Below are 16336 nucleotides of genomic sequence, written 5' to 3'. Positions count from 1 at the left end.
ATCCTTTGTCCTCCTAAGTGGACATCGTTTATTGCACGCTTTGTCTGCCGGCCTTTTCAAAATTAGTTGCGCTATTCAGTTGGCCTCCTTTCGGATCGCATCGGATCGTCATCGGGCTGTAAATTACCGCAGTATATATAGTTTATATATATGGCATTTTCCCTGCATTTGCTGATTGCACCCACACGATCACGATCCTTTGTATCTGCATTTCAGCATTTTGCATTTCGCATTTGGCACATGTCCCCTCGTTTAGCAGCTGTTGCTCTGTTACCAATTCCGATCCCTCCGCGTTGGTAGCGAAATTATGTTAAATGACTTAATTTATAATGTTTTGTTGGGCTGCCAAAAATGGAGGGTAGCGTGCAATGCGTTCGCAATAAAAACGGAATTCCATTGCGGAGTGTAAATGTCAAACTAAGGGTTGGGGGCACAGCGATAAGGAATACGAAGTACGCAGGGGTGTGAGCACGCATTACTCATAAAGGTGTATATGAACATGCTAATTCCGTATGTAAATGCATGAATTACAGTCAGCAGTTCGACGTGGTCTTATATGGTGGTTGGTAATAATCATCTCAGTTAAAGTTTAAAATTTAGAAAAGGAAGTGAAGTATTAAAAGAAATACTACCACACATTTTTGATTATAAATATTGTATTTTAGCTTAAAAAACAAATCCCATATAATAAAAAAAAAATTTTAAATAAATAAATGCAGAAAGGTTAATTTTGGCATTTGAAATATTTAATTTTTGAAAAAAAATAAAATTTAATGTTTTGCAACATTTATCATGTTTATTTTGTTTACTTTATTTAATTTATTTTTAAATAATGAATTTTAATTTAAAGGTCCTGTCTTTTGGAAAAAAAATAAACTCACTTAAAAAAGTCTGGCTCTAAATAAAATCCGCTTTTTCTTTCCGATTATCATTAAAACTCAGCAAACTTTCGTTTATAACAAAGTTGGTAATTTAATAGTAATCGTGCTGGTCGGTGGAAAAGCACCTGCCTGTCGCCGAACCAATGATCAGTGAGGAGCCTCCTCCTCTTAGCTCCCCTTTCGATCCCCTTTCCGAGAATCTCCATCTCCTCCCATGTTCCCCTTCTTATAAGCCCCCTTTTAAAGCGATCCACGCAGGCTACAAAGTTGTCAGGCCATTAAGCTGATTGAGTTGAAATTCGGAGCTCATTTCCCATTACAAGTTGATCAGTTTTCTGCGGGCAGGGACGGCGGGACTGGGGGGCTATGGAATGCCAGGGGGGAAGAATCGATCCCTTTTAATTTTACGGCTTGTTTGCTTTCACACTATCATTGGGGCCAGAGTGAGCGGGAGAGGGATAGGGAGCGACTGCTCCACTTTCTTGGTGCACAACCACCTGCTTACTGGCCCTCTAACCCCCTACCCCTCCACCCATGGCGAGTCCTTGGGCTGCAAGCATTTCCCGTTCGCAATTTTCACTCGATCCCCGGCTGATTATTATATTGTACGCACATGTTCCGCCATTATGGAGTTATTATGATCAATAAGACAACTTAAATGCTGCAATTAAGTCGGACCAGCGATTTCGTACCCTCTCAGACCCCTAACCCGCCCCTGTTTCTCCCTGTCTTCTTCTTTTTCGTCTTCGGGTTGTTCATTTTCTGGTCTCGCGATCGCGGCCCAAATTTGAGACCTCGCAGCGCCAATGGCAACGCATATATATGTATGTACTCTTTAATGCACAGATATGGCGAGAATATTAGGATACTATAATACTATTCAAAAAATAAATTTGATAATTTGAGAATTAAAAATTAAAACAAAATATTTAGTAAATTTTTACATTAATTGCTCATATATTTAATTCAATATTTAGAGGAGAATGATATAAAAATACCTCAAAGAATAATTTTTATGATTTTTTCTTTATTTAAAAAGAAATGTTAAACGTTTTAATTATTAACATAATTTTTAAGAATTTTTTATAGAGTAAAATTAATTCACTCTTTTATGCACACAAAAAAATTTGCTTGGTAAAATTGACCAACAAAGATAGTTACGTAACTATTAAAATAGTTACGTGTATTTTGTTTTTGCTTTGGGTTTGTGTCTTTGCTAATTGTGTGTATTTTGTTGTTGTGAAATGACAATTTACTTAGTAGAATTGACAATTTTGCTGGTTGGGGCCTGTTTGACAATTATTACAGTTGATTTTACCAAGTTTTTTCTTTGTGTGTGGTTAAACCATTATTTTGACCGCAATCGTCCGTTAGTTGTCTTCTCTTATTTTCTCGAGCTGCGCGTAATTGGCGCTTAATTCTCCTGCGGGATCATTTAATTTTACGAGCCCGGCCAATTGATTATAATGGACGCCATCAGACTTTTACAACATGCTAAATGCACGCGTAAACATCGCGATCGTCGAGGGGCCGAGGAAGTGGATGAGGAGGAGGCCTCTACCTCTCGAGGATCGGATCTGAAGATCGAATCGGTCTCCGTCAATCAGTGGATGCGGATGGATACCCAGATGCAGAAGAGATGCAGATGCCGAGGATCGATCGCGGTCCATGGAACGATCGGTGTTTGTGTTGAGTGGCCGTCGCCATTAGGCAAATTCAACGATCGATTGCCGCTCCACCGCACCACTGCCCCACTTCATCATTGCACCACCGAACCATCGAACCACCGAGACGATCGCGGATGCTCTCCAGTCCAGCCAATTTGAGTTTTATCGACGGCAGCAATTTGCAGTTACTTGTGAACTACCTGAGAAGCCGTTGCAGAACGCAAAACGCCGATCCCAAAGTCCAGACACGCATCCGTATTAATAACCACAAAAAATAACGATCGATTGCGGTTATTAGAGGCAATTTGGCCAGCAACATTTTCTCCGCTTCGCAGTTTTTTGCTCTTAACTCTTTTTTTTTTTTTTTGATAAATCGCTCCAAATTTATTGGTTGATTAAAAGTTATTGCACTAGCGCCTAAGTGGTTAATGATAGCCATATGAATACGTCTGCGAATAGCCAATCTGCACACAAACATTTGCACTAGCCTCCGAAATGAATTTGATTTTAATTGACAAACGCGTCAAGCGAGTTGCAAACAAATTGGCCAGCTCGATCGGTGCAACAACTTCATCATGGCCGGTTGATCGATCAGGTTGGGAATGGGTATACCCACATGATATGGGCGGAGACCGGGGCTCCATTAGCCATGCAACGATCTCAAGCGGCGATCCTAGCTGCTCCGACAGCTGCACTCCCCTGATCGTTTAGGCCATCCTCCTGCTCCTGGGACATGTCTTAATGACACATAAATGATCGTACATTGGCAAAAATAGCCATTTCGCTATGTGACTACTTCCATTGTCCTCGCTGCCTGACTGCTGGCTGACTGTCCTTGTCCGCTTGACCGCTGGCTGGGGTGTCAAAAGCGGGCAACCTTTTGACATACAATACACAAGTATAACATATAGCTTACCCCCGACAATGGCCAGTCGTTTATTAGGCAAACAATGCCCCGAAAACGGGTCTGAAGTGCCACTCTCTTGACGGCTCTTTGTGCGACAGCTGAGCAGCCAGGATCACTGGATCGCAGGACAATGCCAGGGAATCGGGGAACGCAACGTGCCGCCGGCTATTTACATATGGTTTTGGCCCAAGTGTGAAATTCCTTCGGGCTTCAGTTGTCCTTTTTTGAGGCTCTGAGTGTGCCTCAATTCCTCTAAGATGTTTGTCGAATAATTGACTCGCCATTGAGTCTTGAAGTGGGATTTAATTCTTTACCATTACATTTTCACACTTAAGAAATATTGATTGATTTTACATACAAATTTTTAAGAAAATGGTTCATTGGTTTTTTAAAAGAAGAAACCATAACTTTTTGTATGTTAAAGAAATATTTTACAATGCAACAAGGGAGAGTGCTACAATCGAGTGCATGGAATATTAAATACCCGATACTCAGCTAAATAAGTGTGAGAGAGATGGAGATATGCAAGCAGCCAATCATGCATCTAGCGAAATTCATTATTTGCGCATAACTTTAATTAATTAGGTCCGATTTAAAAATTTGTTCTACATTTGGGTAGGAATTACTAAATCAAATAAAAATGAATTTATACTTTTACAAAATCTTTAAAGATGTGGTCGACAAACACATTTTAAGGTCATTTAAGGCAATTACGGCGGACGATTAGACAGAAAAGCTCTACCAGTAAAGGGTATAAAAAGGGTCTTAGCAAACAGGACAATCTTTGGGTACTTTTTTGCAAACATTGTTAAAGGCAGCTGGTACTCAAGCTATGTTTTTTGCCAAATGTGTGAGGTTTGAGTGAGACTAACAGGAAATACATTGTACCATTAAGTATATGGGTGCCTGAAATGATCGATCGGCCGATCGGCTCAGTTATGTATTTGCATACCGGACATTAAGCCCGGCAAATTACCAGCCTCGTGTGCTGGCAATTTGCGATCGTGTCGGTAATTGCCGAGTAGCTGAGATACAAACTGAAACCGAAACTAAAACTGAGGCGGAGGCTGAAGCTGAAGCTGAGATCAGAGCTTTCCCTTTATGGGGCGGCCATAAAAACTTATTGACAGGCCAGGGACAATTACCAAATTGTAAACGCTGACCAGGCCCTCGAGCGAGCACGGAGCCGGAGATCCAGAAATCCGAAAAGCCAGGGAACAAGGTGCACCGGAGTCTCATTAAACAGCACTTAACGAGCCTCGATTTATGGGCGACAAAGTGGAGCCTCGATAAAAGGGCGGCCATCGAGGCGAAAACTGGGCTAATGGAAGCGTTAATGTAACGTGGCCAGCACCAAAAGGATTCTTTTACCAACGGTAATGATGATGCCGAATGACGTGGCCATGGATCTCCAGCATATCGTATTTGGTTTAAGTCACTTGTCCAAATGCCAGGCATAATTCATAGGTTTGTTTGTCCCTGAGTGCAGACGTGTTTCGCAGAACCTGAGTACAGGCCAAAAAAAAATTAAATGGTTTCTAGACTCGATAGCCTTTTTATTGAAGGAAACATTCATTTTAATATCTCAATAAATTAAAAATAGATAGATAGATATATTAAAGATATTTATTCAAGTTTTTTTATGACTGAACCATTTTTAGCACCTAAACAATTACTTTGAATATCTCAATAAAATTAAATTATAATTTTTCTACCAGTAAGTTTCTTATTTTTGCCAGCAGTAATTAATTTATGACAGTTAACTATTTGGAGAGTAAGTTTTTAAGCAGTTAAAAAATAATGTCGAATATTAAAGGACGATTTTCCAGATTTTTTTTTATGTTACGTTTTTTAAGTAGAACTTTAAAACTTTCAGTTTGAATATTCTAAGTTTTTTGTTAGACTTAAACAAATTGGTTATACTGTTTTCTCGCCGTGTACCCGTGTATCCGCCTCCGTGTGCCACGTAAGTCAACCTGGAGCTGGGCCAAGATTTCCGCTCGTTGCGTGGCCAGGAATTTGAATTTGAACGCCAGACATTTGGGCGTTGCACGGTTGTAAATTCATTTGTTAAACGATGCGCTCATAAAATTTGCGCCCTTTTTTTTACGGCCCCAGAGAAGAGCTGGCTGAGTCTGAGACTGGGACTCAGGGCCAAAAGGCTGGAGGAAGTTGGCAACCGAAAGGGATGGCGGGACAACAGGACAACAGGAGGCGTGGCCGACTTCCATCTCTGGCAGATCTGGCAGCAGTGCCATTCTGGCTCAAACCCCCTTTACCCACCCCCCTTCGCTTTTTCCCCCCGAAGGCAGATAAAAAGTTCAACAGCAGCGCGATTTATTTGCCCGTCCTCTGCGCAGACACGGCGCCAGCTGAGCAACATTTTCTTCGTTTTTTTCGGCTGGCCAGGAGTTTAAGCCCGGCTAAAATTCTACTGTAATTATATGTCTCACACACACGGCACAGAATTGTGCGAGAAGAAATTTCAGCTAATTTGCCAACATTTAAATATACAAAAAGGGAACCTTCCTCAGCTCGTCCAGCTGCCCCTTAGAGCGTGTTAATTCGACATGTTTTCCGCCAGCGGACCAGGGACATCGGGACATCGGGGGACCCATTTAGGACTGAGTATTTGCACTGCCGCAAATCGCTCGAAAGGCTCGTGAAATTCATGTGGATTTCATGGAATAAAAACTCGCGTAAGAAACGTCAAATTGCAACACCTCGAGGGCAGATACAGATGCAGGGGCCCAGATATGGGGATACAGAAGAGAATCAGGGCCCAGAAGAACAGAATGGAGAATCGAGAATGGCGAATGGAGAGACCCCAGGCTCAGCCAAGTCCATAAGTCAGTGGGTCCAATCCCCGTCCCCTTGGCCCTCGTAATAATTGCGTATCTGGCAGATGCAATTTATCCGTGAATTTGTTTTTAATTTTCAACACATTCGCTAATTTGATTTTTAACTTCGTTTCGAGCACTGCCTCGGTCTCAATCACAGACAGCCACGGCCAAATTGCTGCACCTAATCGTGAGTATGAGGATGGTCTGGGCTTCGGGATGGGGGCCCCTGGATAGGACGAGTCCAACACCCGCTTTCATATATAATTTTGTGCAACTCACTTTGGCCCAGAGCTCTGAACTGAAAGAGCACTGTGAATAAATGTGTGATGTTTAGATTATTTTTGTATACCCATTAAGGGGGAAGATTTTAACATTCTACCATTCTATTCTACCAATTTATAAAAAAAAAAAAATTTTTCGGCAAGTATTTTTTCTTTTAACAATAATATTGATAATATTTATAATTTAAAAATTATTTTTAAAATCACGTTTATTTTAAAGGGATTCTGTATTCCAAATTAATTTTTTACAATGATTTTAAATTAATATTACATCCAGTTTTGGTCCATCAGAAACTTTTTTTCACTTTCATTAATTAATTTCTTACTTATTTGCAGAATTATTTCTTTTGATGTTGACTAGTGTAATCCCTTTAATTGCTATCAAAATTTAAAAAGCAATATCTGAATAATGATCGATGATTTTTTCGCTGTGCAAAGTCTGTTCCCAAGTACGAAGTGTTTTTCATCCGCCTCTCCCTGGGCTTTTTGTATCTTTTTTAGCTGCACGGGGCGCTGCTTGTTAGTCGCGTAATTTATGTTCCACCAGATACTCGTTGGCGTTGCTGGGACCAACGTGCCCTCCCCTCCGAGGACCTGGCAGGGATCCCGATCCGATCCTCCTCCGCCTTCTGCTCCTTCTGCTCCTCGTGGTGTCTCCGCTTGTCTCTGCTTATTTTCTTATCCGTTGTTATCCGCAGTACGAGTTGTTTGCGCAGGCGCAACCCAAGGGCCATGGGCAAAAAACGGAACGAAATAAAACTACAAATCGATTTTCAACGCAACGCGTTCGATGGCCTTATCCTTGGCTCCTTGGCAGCAAATGCACGGTGAGCGTGAAGGGATTAGGGTCTATTAGTGGTAAAGGCCAAATTGTCCAAGTCGTTTGGTTAGCAGATGAATTAGAGCCTTCTCAATCAAAGGATTTTTTAAAGGCCTTTTAATGAGAATTTAACATTTTTTTACCACATTTTAAAAGCATATTAAAAAAGTTGTTGAATAAATCCGAATTTTAAAATACATTTTAGAATTCATTCGGAATTTTAAGAATATTATTTACAGATTAATTTTAAGTGCAATTTTAATTGCAGAATGATAAACTTTAAAAGTAAAAACTTAAAACAATTATTGAAAATGGTTGACAATTACAATATAAGCAACAACAAATTAATATTTAAAGAACATATTTCTAAAACCTCATAAGAACATCAAAAAATGGTGAATTAAATTCCAGATTTCATTAAATAACATTCATTAATTACCGACTTCTGAGAAATGGAAATATGATAGCTGACTTTTCAAGAATCATAAGGTAATGGTGACCCATTAGGCTTCCCCTTGGTGACCTCATCAAAATGCCAGTTCCCGCTTCTTCTCCCACCGACCATCTTCATATACCCCTACACTTATTTTTTCCAAATCGCCCTGGCTCGATTGCCAATGACTTTTACCCGGCTACCACTGCCAGCCACTATAATCCACACCTTGGCTTTATGGCCAATAATTTTGCAGGCAACAAGAACATGAACCGGAAACATAACAAATCATAAATTAAACCCTCGTTAAGCGAACTTATTGCCATTGCTGGCCGACGCAGAGGTCTCGCCCATGCGCCATAACTGGCCAACTGAGACCGGTGGAGAAGCCCCGTTTTCCCCCTCTCTGGAGAAGTAAACCCCCCCGAATATCTGGGACTCTGGGACAAGAAAAGGAGTTCGAATTCTGCACTGCTGTTCTGCTTTTCTCCTCCACGGTCCGGAGTAATTTGCTTCATCTTTATGCCTTTCAGTGCGTGGCTGTGAGTTTTATTTTATGTTACTACTTGTTTAAATTATATTGCGCTATTAAGCGAATTTAATGAAAACGCTGCAAGGCCCCATTAAAAAGAGAGGCAGTTATAGGGTTTTGGGTTTTTTTTCTTTCTGTTGTTTTTGTTTTCTGGTCTCCTCGTTAGGTGTAAAATAAGGCCCAGCAAATCGAACGTGTTGAGGCTGATGGTGATGAAGATGATGATGATGATGATGATGGGTCTGGGGAGGATTGCCGGGGATTTCGCAGATACTCGCCAATTGTTTCGACCAGATCGAGGAGCAAAAACGCGATAAAGATAAAAATCCCGGGGACAATCAGTGGACATGCCGCACAAATTGCGCTTAATCCATTGGCATTTCATTATTAAGCAATTTCGCAGCAAACGGCAGAAAAACCGAAAATCCGCTCAACGCTCTCGGGGCAATTTAAATTTTTATGCAATTTGTACAAAAATGCTGTTATTCTTGCGCAAAAGTAGCATAATTATTTCCGAGAAACTGAAACGGTCGCAGGCAGAAAAGACGATGAACCGAAAAAAAAGCGCGCTTGTCAACCAAAATCATTGCAGACGACACATTATCCTCACGGCAAAACGATGCTAATCCATCACGAACCCTCAAGCTCAAGCCTCGCGTTTTTTTAGCCCAAGTCCAGGGTAAAGTTTAACTTACACAGAGAAAAAGGAAGGGCAGAGCTAAAAATAAAGTGACGAATAAATTGAAAGGTAAATTTGTCTTTAAAGCACATAATTTAAAGCATCACAAGAATTTTAAGAGCTTTAAATGTGTTATTTAAAAAAATTATATAAATTAACTAAACAATTTAAAGTAAAAATTAAGTTAAGAAAAATACTAAAAGAAGCTTGTTTTAAAATAAACTGCATTTTAAAATCTTTGCTTGGAGTTAAAATACAGGAAAAATACAGAAATCAAAATAATGAGAAGTAAATTAATATAAATTTTAAGTAGTCTATGTAAAGACTAATATTTTTAAGTAACTGGTATGAAATGTTATATTATGTTTTAAAATACAGATATAATTAAATAATATAATTAAAAAACACTCTTCGTTACAAGTTTTCTTATTACGAAAGTTATCCCTTACATCCATTTCTTCATCTAAGTTGCCGTTTTTTCCCCCAGTGCACGAGCAGCAGACGAAATGTCACTTAAGCATGTGAATGGCAGGCGAGAATCGAGATTCGCGGACGGATTCCTTTCGCTGGGCTAACCAAGTGCGATCAGAGAGATCAGAGATCGGTTATGAGATCAAAACAAAAGAGCTCTTACCGTAAACGAGGCCGTACCGTCGAACAAACAGAAACCCAAACTCCAAACCCCAGAGCCAAATCACGACGCACAGTCTGGCAAGACGATTGTTGGTCGATCGGTGAATTATGCGCGACATCATTTTAAATCGTTGTAGCAACGTCAAAGCTAAACACCGATCAGGTCAGATCCAAGGCAAAAAGAAGAAGGTTTTAAGAAAAAAATACAAGTCAGTCAGAATCGGAGGCAGACTGGGATCCCGATCCCGATCCCGATCCCAATCCCTTGTCCATTGTCTTTGGGTAGCAGCCGCCCTAATTGATGCAGCACGGCCATAAATTTTGATCGGCCAACGATCCCCAGCCTGCTCCCCTTGCAGCTGCCAAAGGGGTTCCAGAGATTGCCATGAATACATCAAGAGGAGAACTCTTTTATTTCCCTCAAATCCATGTTTTCGTCCGACTCAAAATCGGATTCCGCAACTTCTTCAGGTTCTTCCGATTCCTCTGATCCCGAATTTACCACCCCAAGTCCGGCGAACGACAGGGAGTACTCCACCTCGCGATGCTCATCGGGATTGTGGTACATCCCCAGGAATCCCTCCACCAGCTCATGTTTGGCCACCTCAACGGGATCGTCCACAAAGAGAATGGTTTGCTTCAGATAAGTGCGAGGCTTCTTGGGACCCGTGGAAAACAAACGCCTGTATTTGCCCATCGGTCGGGAGAATCCAATGTCGGAATAGAGAACGACAGCTCCCAGTGGACTGTCCTTTAGACCCCTGAGTTTAAAGGGAAGCCTGAAATTTTCATCATTTATGTGGGCGGTGCAAATATCGATTGACTTCAAGAGGAACTTCTGGGTGACTTGCTGCTCCTCTAGCACATAGTCCTCTATCAGACGCACTGGTTCCTTGACCATATAACTCCGGCCGGGATAATCCGTCTGGGGCAGGATATTCACCTCGATGGTCTCTCGCCGATGTTCGGCAATTCCGCAGACAAAAAGCTGAGCCACATTGGGAATAATAAGACCGCCCTTCACAAGCCATTTTTCTCGGGCGTAGACCACCTCCTTGAAAAGAGAGTCCACGAAAACTGAGTGACTGCAAAAAACATTTTTAAACATTTTACATTATTAAATATTAAATTTTAAAAAGAAATACCTACCCTATCCACTCGGACACTATGATATCCACTTGTTTCAGACCGCAGGGCATCACTATCTCATTAATATCGCCCTCGACAAACTCAAAAATGTCCTCCTTTTCGCTATTGAAAATGGCTTTCCTAACACAGTCGGCACTTTCTCTATTGCCCACAGCTATGACCTTGACTGCACCCGCCTCCACGCTCATCAGGCTGAGTAATCCACTGCGACAACCCACGTCCAAAACTATCTGCAATTAATGTTCGGCAAATAGTATGTTTTGGGCAACACTACGACCTTTTACCTTATCCTTAAAGTTCCTTTCATATCGCTTGAATACCCATTCGTATGCCCTAGAGGAAATAACATCATTCAGCATCCCATCCGCCATGTCCCTCAGAATGTCCTTTTCCATATCCATATGTTAATTATATTTTTAATAATAAACTGTTCTAAATGTCACACTTTGATTAACTTTGCTTGATTACTATATTCAGTGACAAAAATTACATTTCTTACCTAAGTGTTCTATCTTAAAATAATTTATAAAAATACTTTAAAAATATTAAAATGTAAAAGCGCCTTTTATAATATTGTTATAGTCTCTATTTTTAGAATATCATAGTCTCATAAACATCCAATGAAGATAAATAAGAAAGAAAACTACAGTACCTATCCTTCAAAGATTATATTATAAAATTATATAGTATTCAACATTAAAATACTAATTATTTCATTTCCCTCACTACAACCCAAAACCACAGTAAAATTGGACTGCAAGTAATCCTGGTATCACATTTCTTGGTCCAATCAGGCAACATAAATTCCGAATAGATTATCGCCCGACATTTCTCAGGGTTCCCTCTTTCCAGGCGTTATCGCCGGGGCGGGTGACAACAATTAGTTATGAGCCAATTGTGGGATCGGTCCCTCTTATCAGCGGGAGCAGCGTCAGGATATTCCACGTTCCGAAATCAGGGGTACAGCGGGTTAAGCTGTCTAACGAGTCTCTAATTTATAGGTGACTTGGTGCGCAGTGTCCCGCGCTCCGTTGACAAATGCCAGCAATTTGATACCCGAACAACATGAACGAGGAGTAGAAATGGGACGGGGTTAGACCCCTTTGGGTCTTTGAGAGTGGATACAAATTGAAACGTTTGCTGGGCCTACGCTTGGCTGTCTGGCTGACTGTCTGGCGAGGATCGGATCCATCTGGGTGCTGTTTTTGTCTGGGACTTTGTTAATGCGCCCAGCGGGATCTGTTCGTCGGGGGATGCGAACAAGTGTTGACCGAAAATCAAAGATCGCTGGCTCATTTGTGGCGCTTTTGTGCGCGCGCTAGATAGCCAATATTTTATAATCATGTCCAATAATGGTGTGCATATTAATTTCATGGGCGCATAAAGCAACTTTATGGCCTTTTAAGAACTGCCATTAACAATGCCCAGTTCAGTCCGTGCACAAACACAAAACGAGCTGACAAGAGATTTTTGGAATTTTTTTTTGGATTTTTGGACAACCTCTCGAAGAACGGAGACCTCGAAAACGGAGACAATGCAAATGGCTAAAATAGTAAATAGAGTTATAAACGCATAAAAGGCGTTCATTGTGGGCCCACGGCGTTGGCTTTCACAAATTTATACGACGGGCCATCAATTAATTAGAGGCGGAGAGCGACACATTTTCACATTCGACCTGGCTTTGAAATTAATTTGTTAAGAAAGTCGTTAACATTTCGGCTGTCCACTTTCTAAGCCTTCTGCTGCGGATTGATTGCCCAAAAACCCTCCGGCACTTGACGACCCTCGATTAACGACCCATTTTATGACAGTTATCAATTCGGTTCAAGTTTTTCTTTTTTTTTATGATCCAAGCTCTAATCAAGGCGTAATCCCGTTGAGCTGAAGCTCTTGAAGCTCTCCACCCGCGTTCGATCGCCCCGGAAGCTGATGTTGAGGTCAAAGTTCATGGAGCGCCCGTCCAGCTTACTGGGCCTCATGGCCAGGACACCGCTCACCCGATCATTGGCCCGCACGAAGAGCGGTTCGTCCAGGTGGAGGAGGGTCTGCTCCCAGTGTGTCCAAGGCGACCGCGGTGAAGTGGACAGGATCACGGGCTTGCCCTCCGATTTCCCACTCACCGGAAAAGCCACTTCGAAGTAGAGAACTAGCATATTGATGATTCCCGCTCGCTGCACTGTCAGCAGGAAATTCGAGCGAAAGACCACCGGTTGATTGCGATCCAAACCCAAGTGGGTGGAGTGTATGAAGCACTCGTCGGTGAGCAGCTGCTGAATGGCTACACAATCCACCAGAGGCTCCCGGGAGAACTGCTTCCTCACGCAACTCATATCGATGCCCTCGACATTCTGCCAAAAGTTGAGATTGGCCAACCTGTGCGGATCCTGGGCTCCCACCAGCCAGAGGTTGCCGATGCTGGGCAGGATTAGACCGCCACGGGTGAGCCACTTATCCCGGGCAAACAGCACTGAATTGAGCATGGCTTCCATATAGAGAGCGTTGCTAAAAATATTTTAAGAATATTTATATCAATTAATTTTTAATTTATCTAAATTATAATCTCACCCCATCCACTCGGAGACTATGATGTCCACCTGCTGGAGGCCCTCGGGCAGTTCCACCTGCTCCACCAAACCCTTGACCACCTTCACCACGTCCTCCTTCTGATTGTCCCTCACTATCTCCTTGGCTATATCCGCTATATCCGTGCACTCGATGGCTATAACCTTTCTGGCTCCTGCCTCGGCGGCGAAGAGGGAGAGTATCCCTGTGCCACAGCCCACATCCAGGACGATCTTGTCCTGGAAGAGCTTGCGATTCTGCAGGATGGCATCGCGAAAGGCCTGGGTGCGCACCGAATCCCTCAGCATGGCCATGTGGATCTCCAATCGGGAGTAGGACTGGAAATATTCGCTATCCCGATCTGGCAGACTTTGCGACCTTTGATTCGACAGAATTAGATGATCCCAAGACATGTCAAAAATTCACCAGTTTTCAGAGGTTTTCACCAGTTTAAGTTAATAAAACTAGCTGTGATCCAATTGAAAAGTGACGGAAACTAAAGGAAACCACATGCGATCGAAAATACATGGCTATCATGTGACTTAAACTATAAAACGAATATTATGGCTTATAAAGATTAGTTTTTAGATCGATTTTTAGGCTATATTTTAAATATTAACCAAACGATCTGAAATTCCATCACAAGCCACGGGCCACAAAATAAATCTATAAAAATTGGGAATAACCACCATAAAGTTTGCGAACAATACTACGTCATTCTATCGCCGTTATTAGCATCTGAATGGCCGAAACCAGATAAATCAATTTTTGCATTTAATGGACCCATTAAAAACGCCAAAAAATCGCCCCCCACTCAAAAGTCCGTGAAAGAAATGTGCCGCCAACACCTTAACACCACAGCCATAACTCGCTTAATCCGCCCAGCCCCGAATTTATTTTTATGGCCAAATTTAATGATTCCCCTCACTCCTCGTTGCTCCTCCATCGAGCACTTTCACTGGGGAGCCCAAAAATAAATACAAGCAAATTGTGCAACTCGTGCTCAACGGTAAAAGCAAATTGTTTTAATTAAAAGACGGAAAAATGCCCGTCATAATTTTTCAAGTGTCATAAAAATATCTCCATAAGCAGACGCGACTATTAAATTGGCTCATTAATCAATTTAGTCACAGAGCAACAATAAAAAGGAGCACACACATTCGAGCATAATAAACTATAATTTTTAATGTTGCTAAATTTTATGCTAATTTGCCATTTCTGGCGTTCCATAATTAGGCCCGCTCCCCAGGCAGGGGGTCGTTTTTTCTGTGTTTTCGATACCCGATTGCGTTTGGGGACCCGGCTTTAAAAACCTATAAAACTTTTGGCACAAATCAATTAAAAAGCGACGTAAGTTTCCATTAGTGCGCCGGTTCGTCGTGTTCCCAATGAGAATGCCACCCACTGAGGCGATTAAAATGCGACGATGCTTTGCATACTGAATGCGGCATTGATGATGATGTCGTCTTCTGACATACCCACTTGGAGCCCATTTGTCGCGTATTACCAAATGTTCGACATCGGCGACATATTGTGCGCGGTGTGGGAGGCCGAAAGCCAACCCACCTCTATTTTCGATTTTCACCTGCTGACCCACAAGCCAAAGGCCATAAAAATCTGAATTTAATGACATAACCTCAATTGGAATTTTTTTAATCGGGGAGAGTTGAGTTTTCATATTAATTAACATTTATTTTAAAGATATGAGGTTCCAAATAAATTAAGAAAGTGTTTCATTATAAGCAGAACTATTGACTAATGACAAAAACCTTTTAAAAAACAAATACAATTTTTTATGAAAAATAAAAAAATTTTGAATAATAACAATAATGTATTTAATCAAAGCTGAGATTCATTTCCCAACTGACAGCAAATCAAATTGCAACCACAGTTAAAAGAACAATCAAGGGGTGGCTGAAAATGACTGGGGAGGGTCGATTGTAATCAACCACTTCATCAAAAACAAATAATAACATGTGCTCACTGAATGCCCGACAAGGGTCCTCAAAAGGATCAGACAACCGGGGGGTTGATTGGCCTATCATAATCGTTTTAATAGAGAGTGAACACTAGTCAAACAATGGGCTATGGTTTTCAATGATGGCATTCATAGAGTTGATAGAACAGAAATCCTGAACCCCTATTTTGCTGCCCAGTGTAACTTTCATTTGATCAATCAGTCATCGATTAACCAACGAAACCAATCCCCATTCCGTCCCAATTTCAGAATCCCATCGACTTTCGGGTGTTAACGATGAGGCAATTTGATTTTAACGGAGCTGCCAATATCGCATCCCCTCCCCTCTTCACACCCTTCTCTTCTTAACGCGGCCGAAAAAAATTAATTGCTGGTTGTGCAAAAGTTTGATTGATGCACTTGGTTTGGCAAAGGAATAAATAAAATTTCTGACACTTGGGAATTTTAATTAGAATGCCTTTGTTTCGGATCTCGAACCGCGGACCACGCCAAACTGGCTGGCTGATGAAGTCGTTTCGATAAAATGCAAAAATTTTGCACCACCCCGCGCCATTTCCTTCGGCTCTCCACCATTACATTTCCCTTATGTGTCTTGTTTATTGTTGTGTTGTTTTCCAAAACGATAGTGGTGACGGTTTTTCCAAGGGTTTTTAATTATTTTTCAAAATAATAAATATAAATAATAATTTTTGTATTTTAGCTTTAAAACAAAAACATCATATGAAAAAAAGTTTTAAGTGCTTTAAACTATATTTTAGCGCCAGAATAATGTATGAATATTTAAAAAAAATGTTAAGAAAACCGTTATAAAAATTTAAAAAATCTTTAAAATTATTGTAACAATTTTTAAATTATTTTTAGATTTCCTAATAAATATTTGACACTCTTATTTAATAATAAAAATTATTAAAAAGCCATTAAACAACCTACAAAAATGCAAAAAGTGATTTTTAACATTATTAAATTCATAA

At 41.0% G+C, this 16336-nt stretch overlaps 2 protein-coding genes across 2 annotated transcripts; both read right to left on the bottom strand.

Annotated features, from left to right (window-relative positions):
* Nucleotides 1-9878: 9878 nt before the first annotated feature.
* Nucleotides 9879-11280, bottom strand: Art9 (Arginine methyltransferase 9). The gene is made up of 3 exons (XM_017145719.3): nt 11110-11280; nt 10826-11055; nt 9879-10761 (listed from the first exon to the last, which is right to left on the bottom strand). Exons 1-3 carry the CDS (start codon nt 11224-11226, stop codon nt 10071-10073), a joined length of 1038 nt encoding a protein of 345 aa, XP_017001208.2. The 5' UTR covers nt 11227-11280; the 3' UTR covers nt 9879-10070.
* Nucleotides 11281-12650: 1370 nt separating this feature from the next.
* Art6 (Arginine methyltransferase 6) lies at nt 12651-13883 on the bottom strand. The gene is made up of 2 exons (XM_017145765.3): nt 13391-13883; nt 12651-13327 (listed from the first exon to the last, which is right to left on the bottom strand). The coding sequence occupies exons 1-2, from the start codon at nt 13798-13800 to the stop codon at nt 12682-12684; spliced, it is 1056 nt and encodes a 351-aa protein (XP_017001254.2). The 5' UTR covers nt 13801-13883; the 3' UTR covers nt 12651-12681.
* Between the last annotated feature and the right edge of the window lie 2453 nt (nt 13884-16336).

The sequence above is a fragment of the Drosophila takahashii genome, chromosome 3R (genome assembly GCF_030179915.1).
Source record: "Drosophila takahashii strain IR98-3 E-12201 chromosome 3R, DtakHiC1v2, whole genome shotgun sequence".
NCBI classification, from domain to species: domain Eukaryota; kingdom Metazoa; phylum Arthropoda; class Insecta; order Diptera; family Drosophilidae; genus Drosophila; species Drosophila takahashii.
This window is presented reverse-complemented; position numbering and strand designations above follow the sequence as displayed.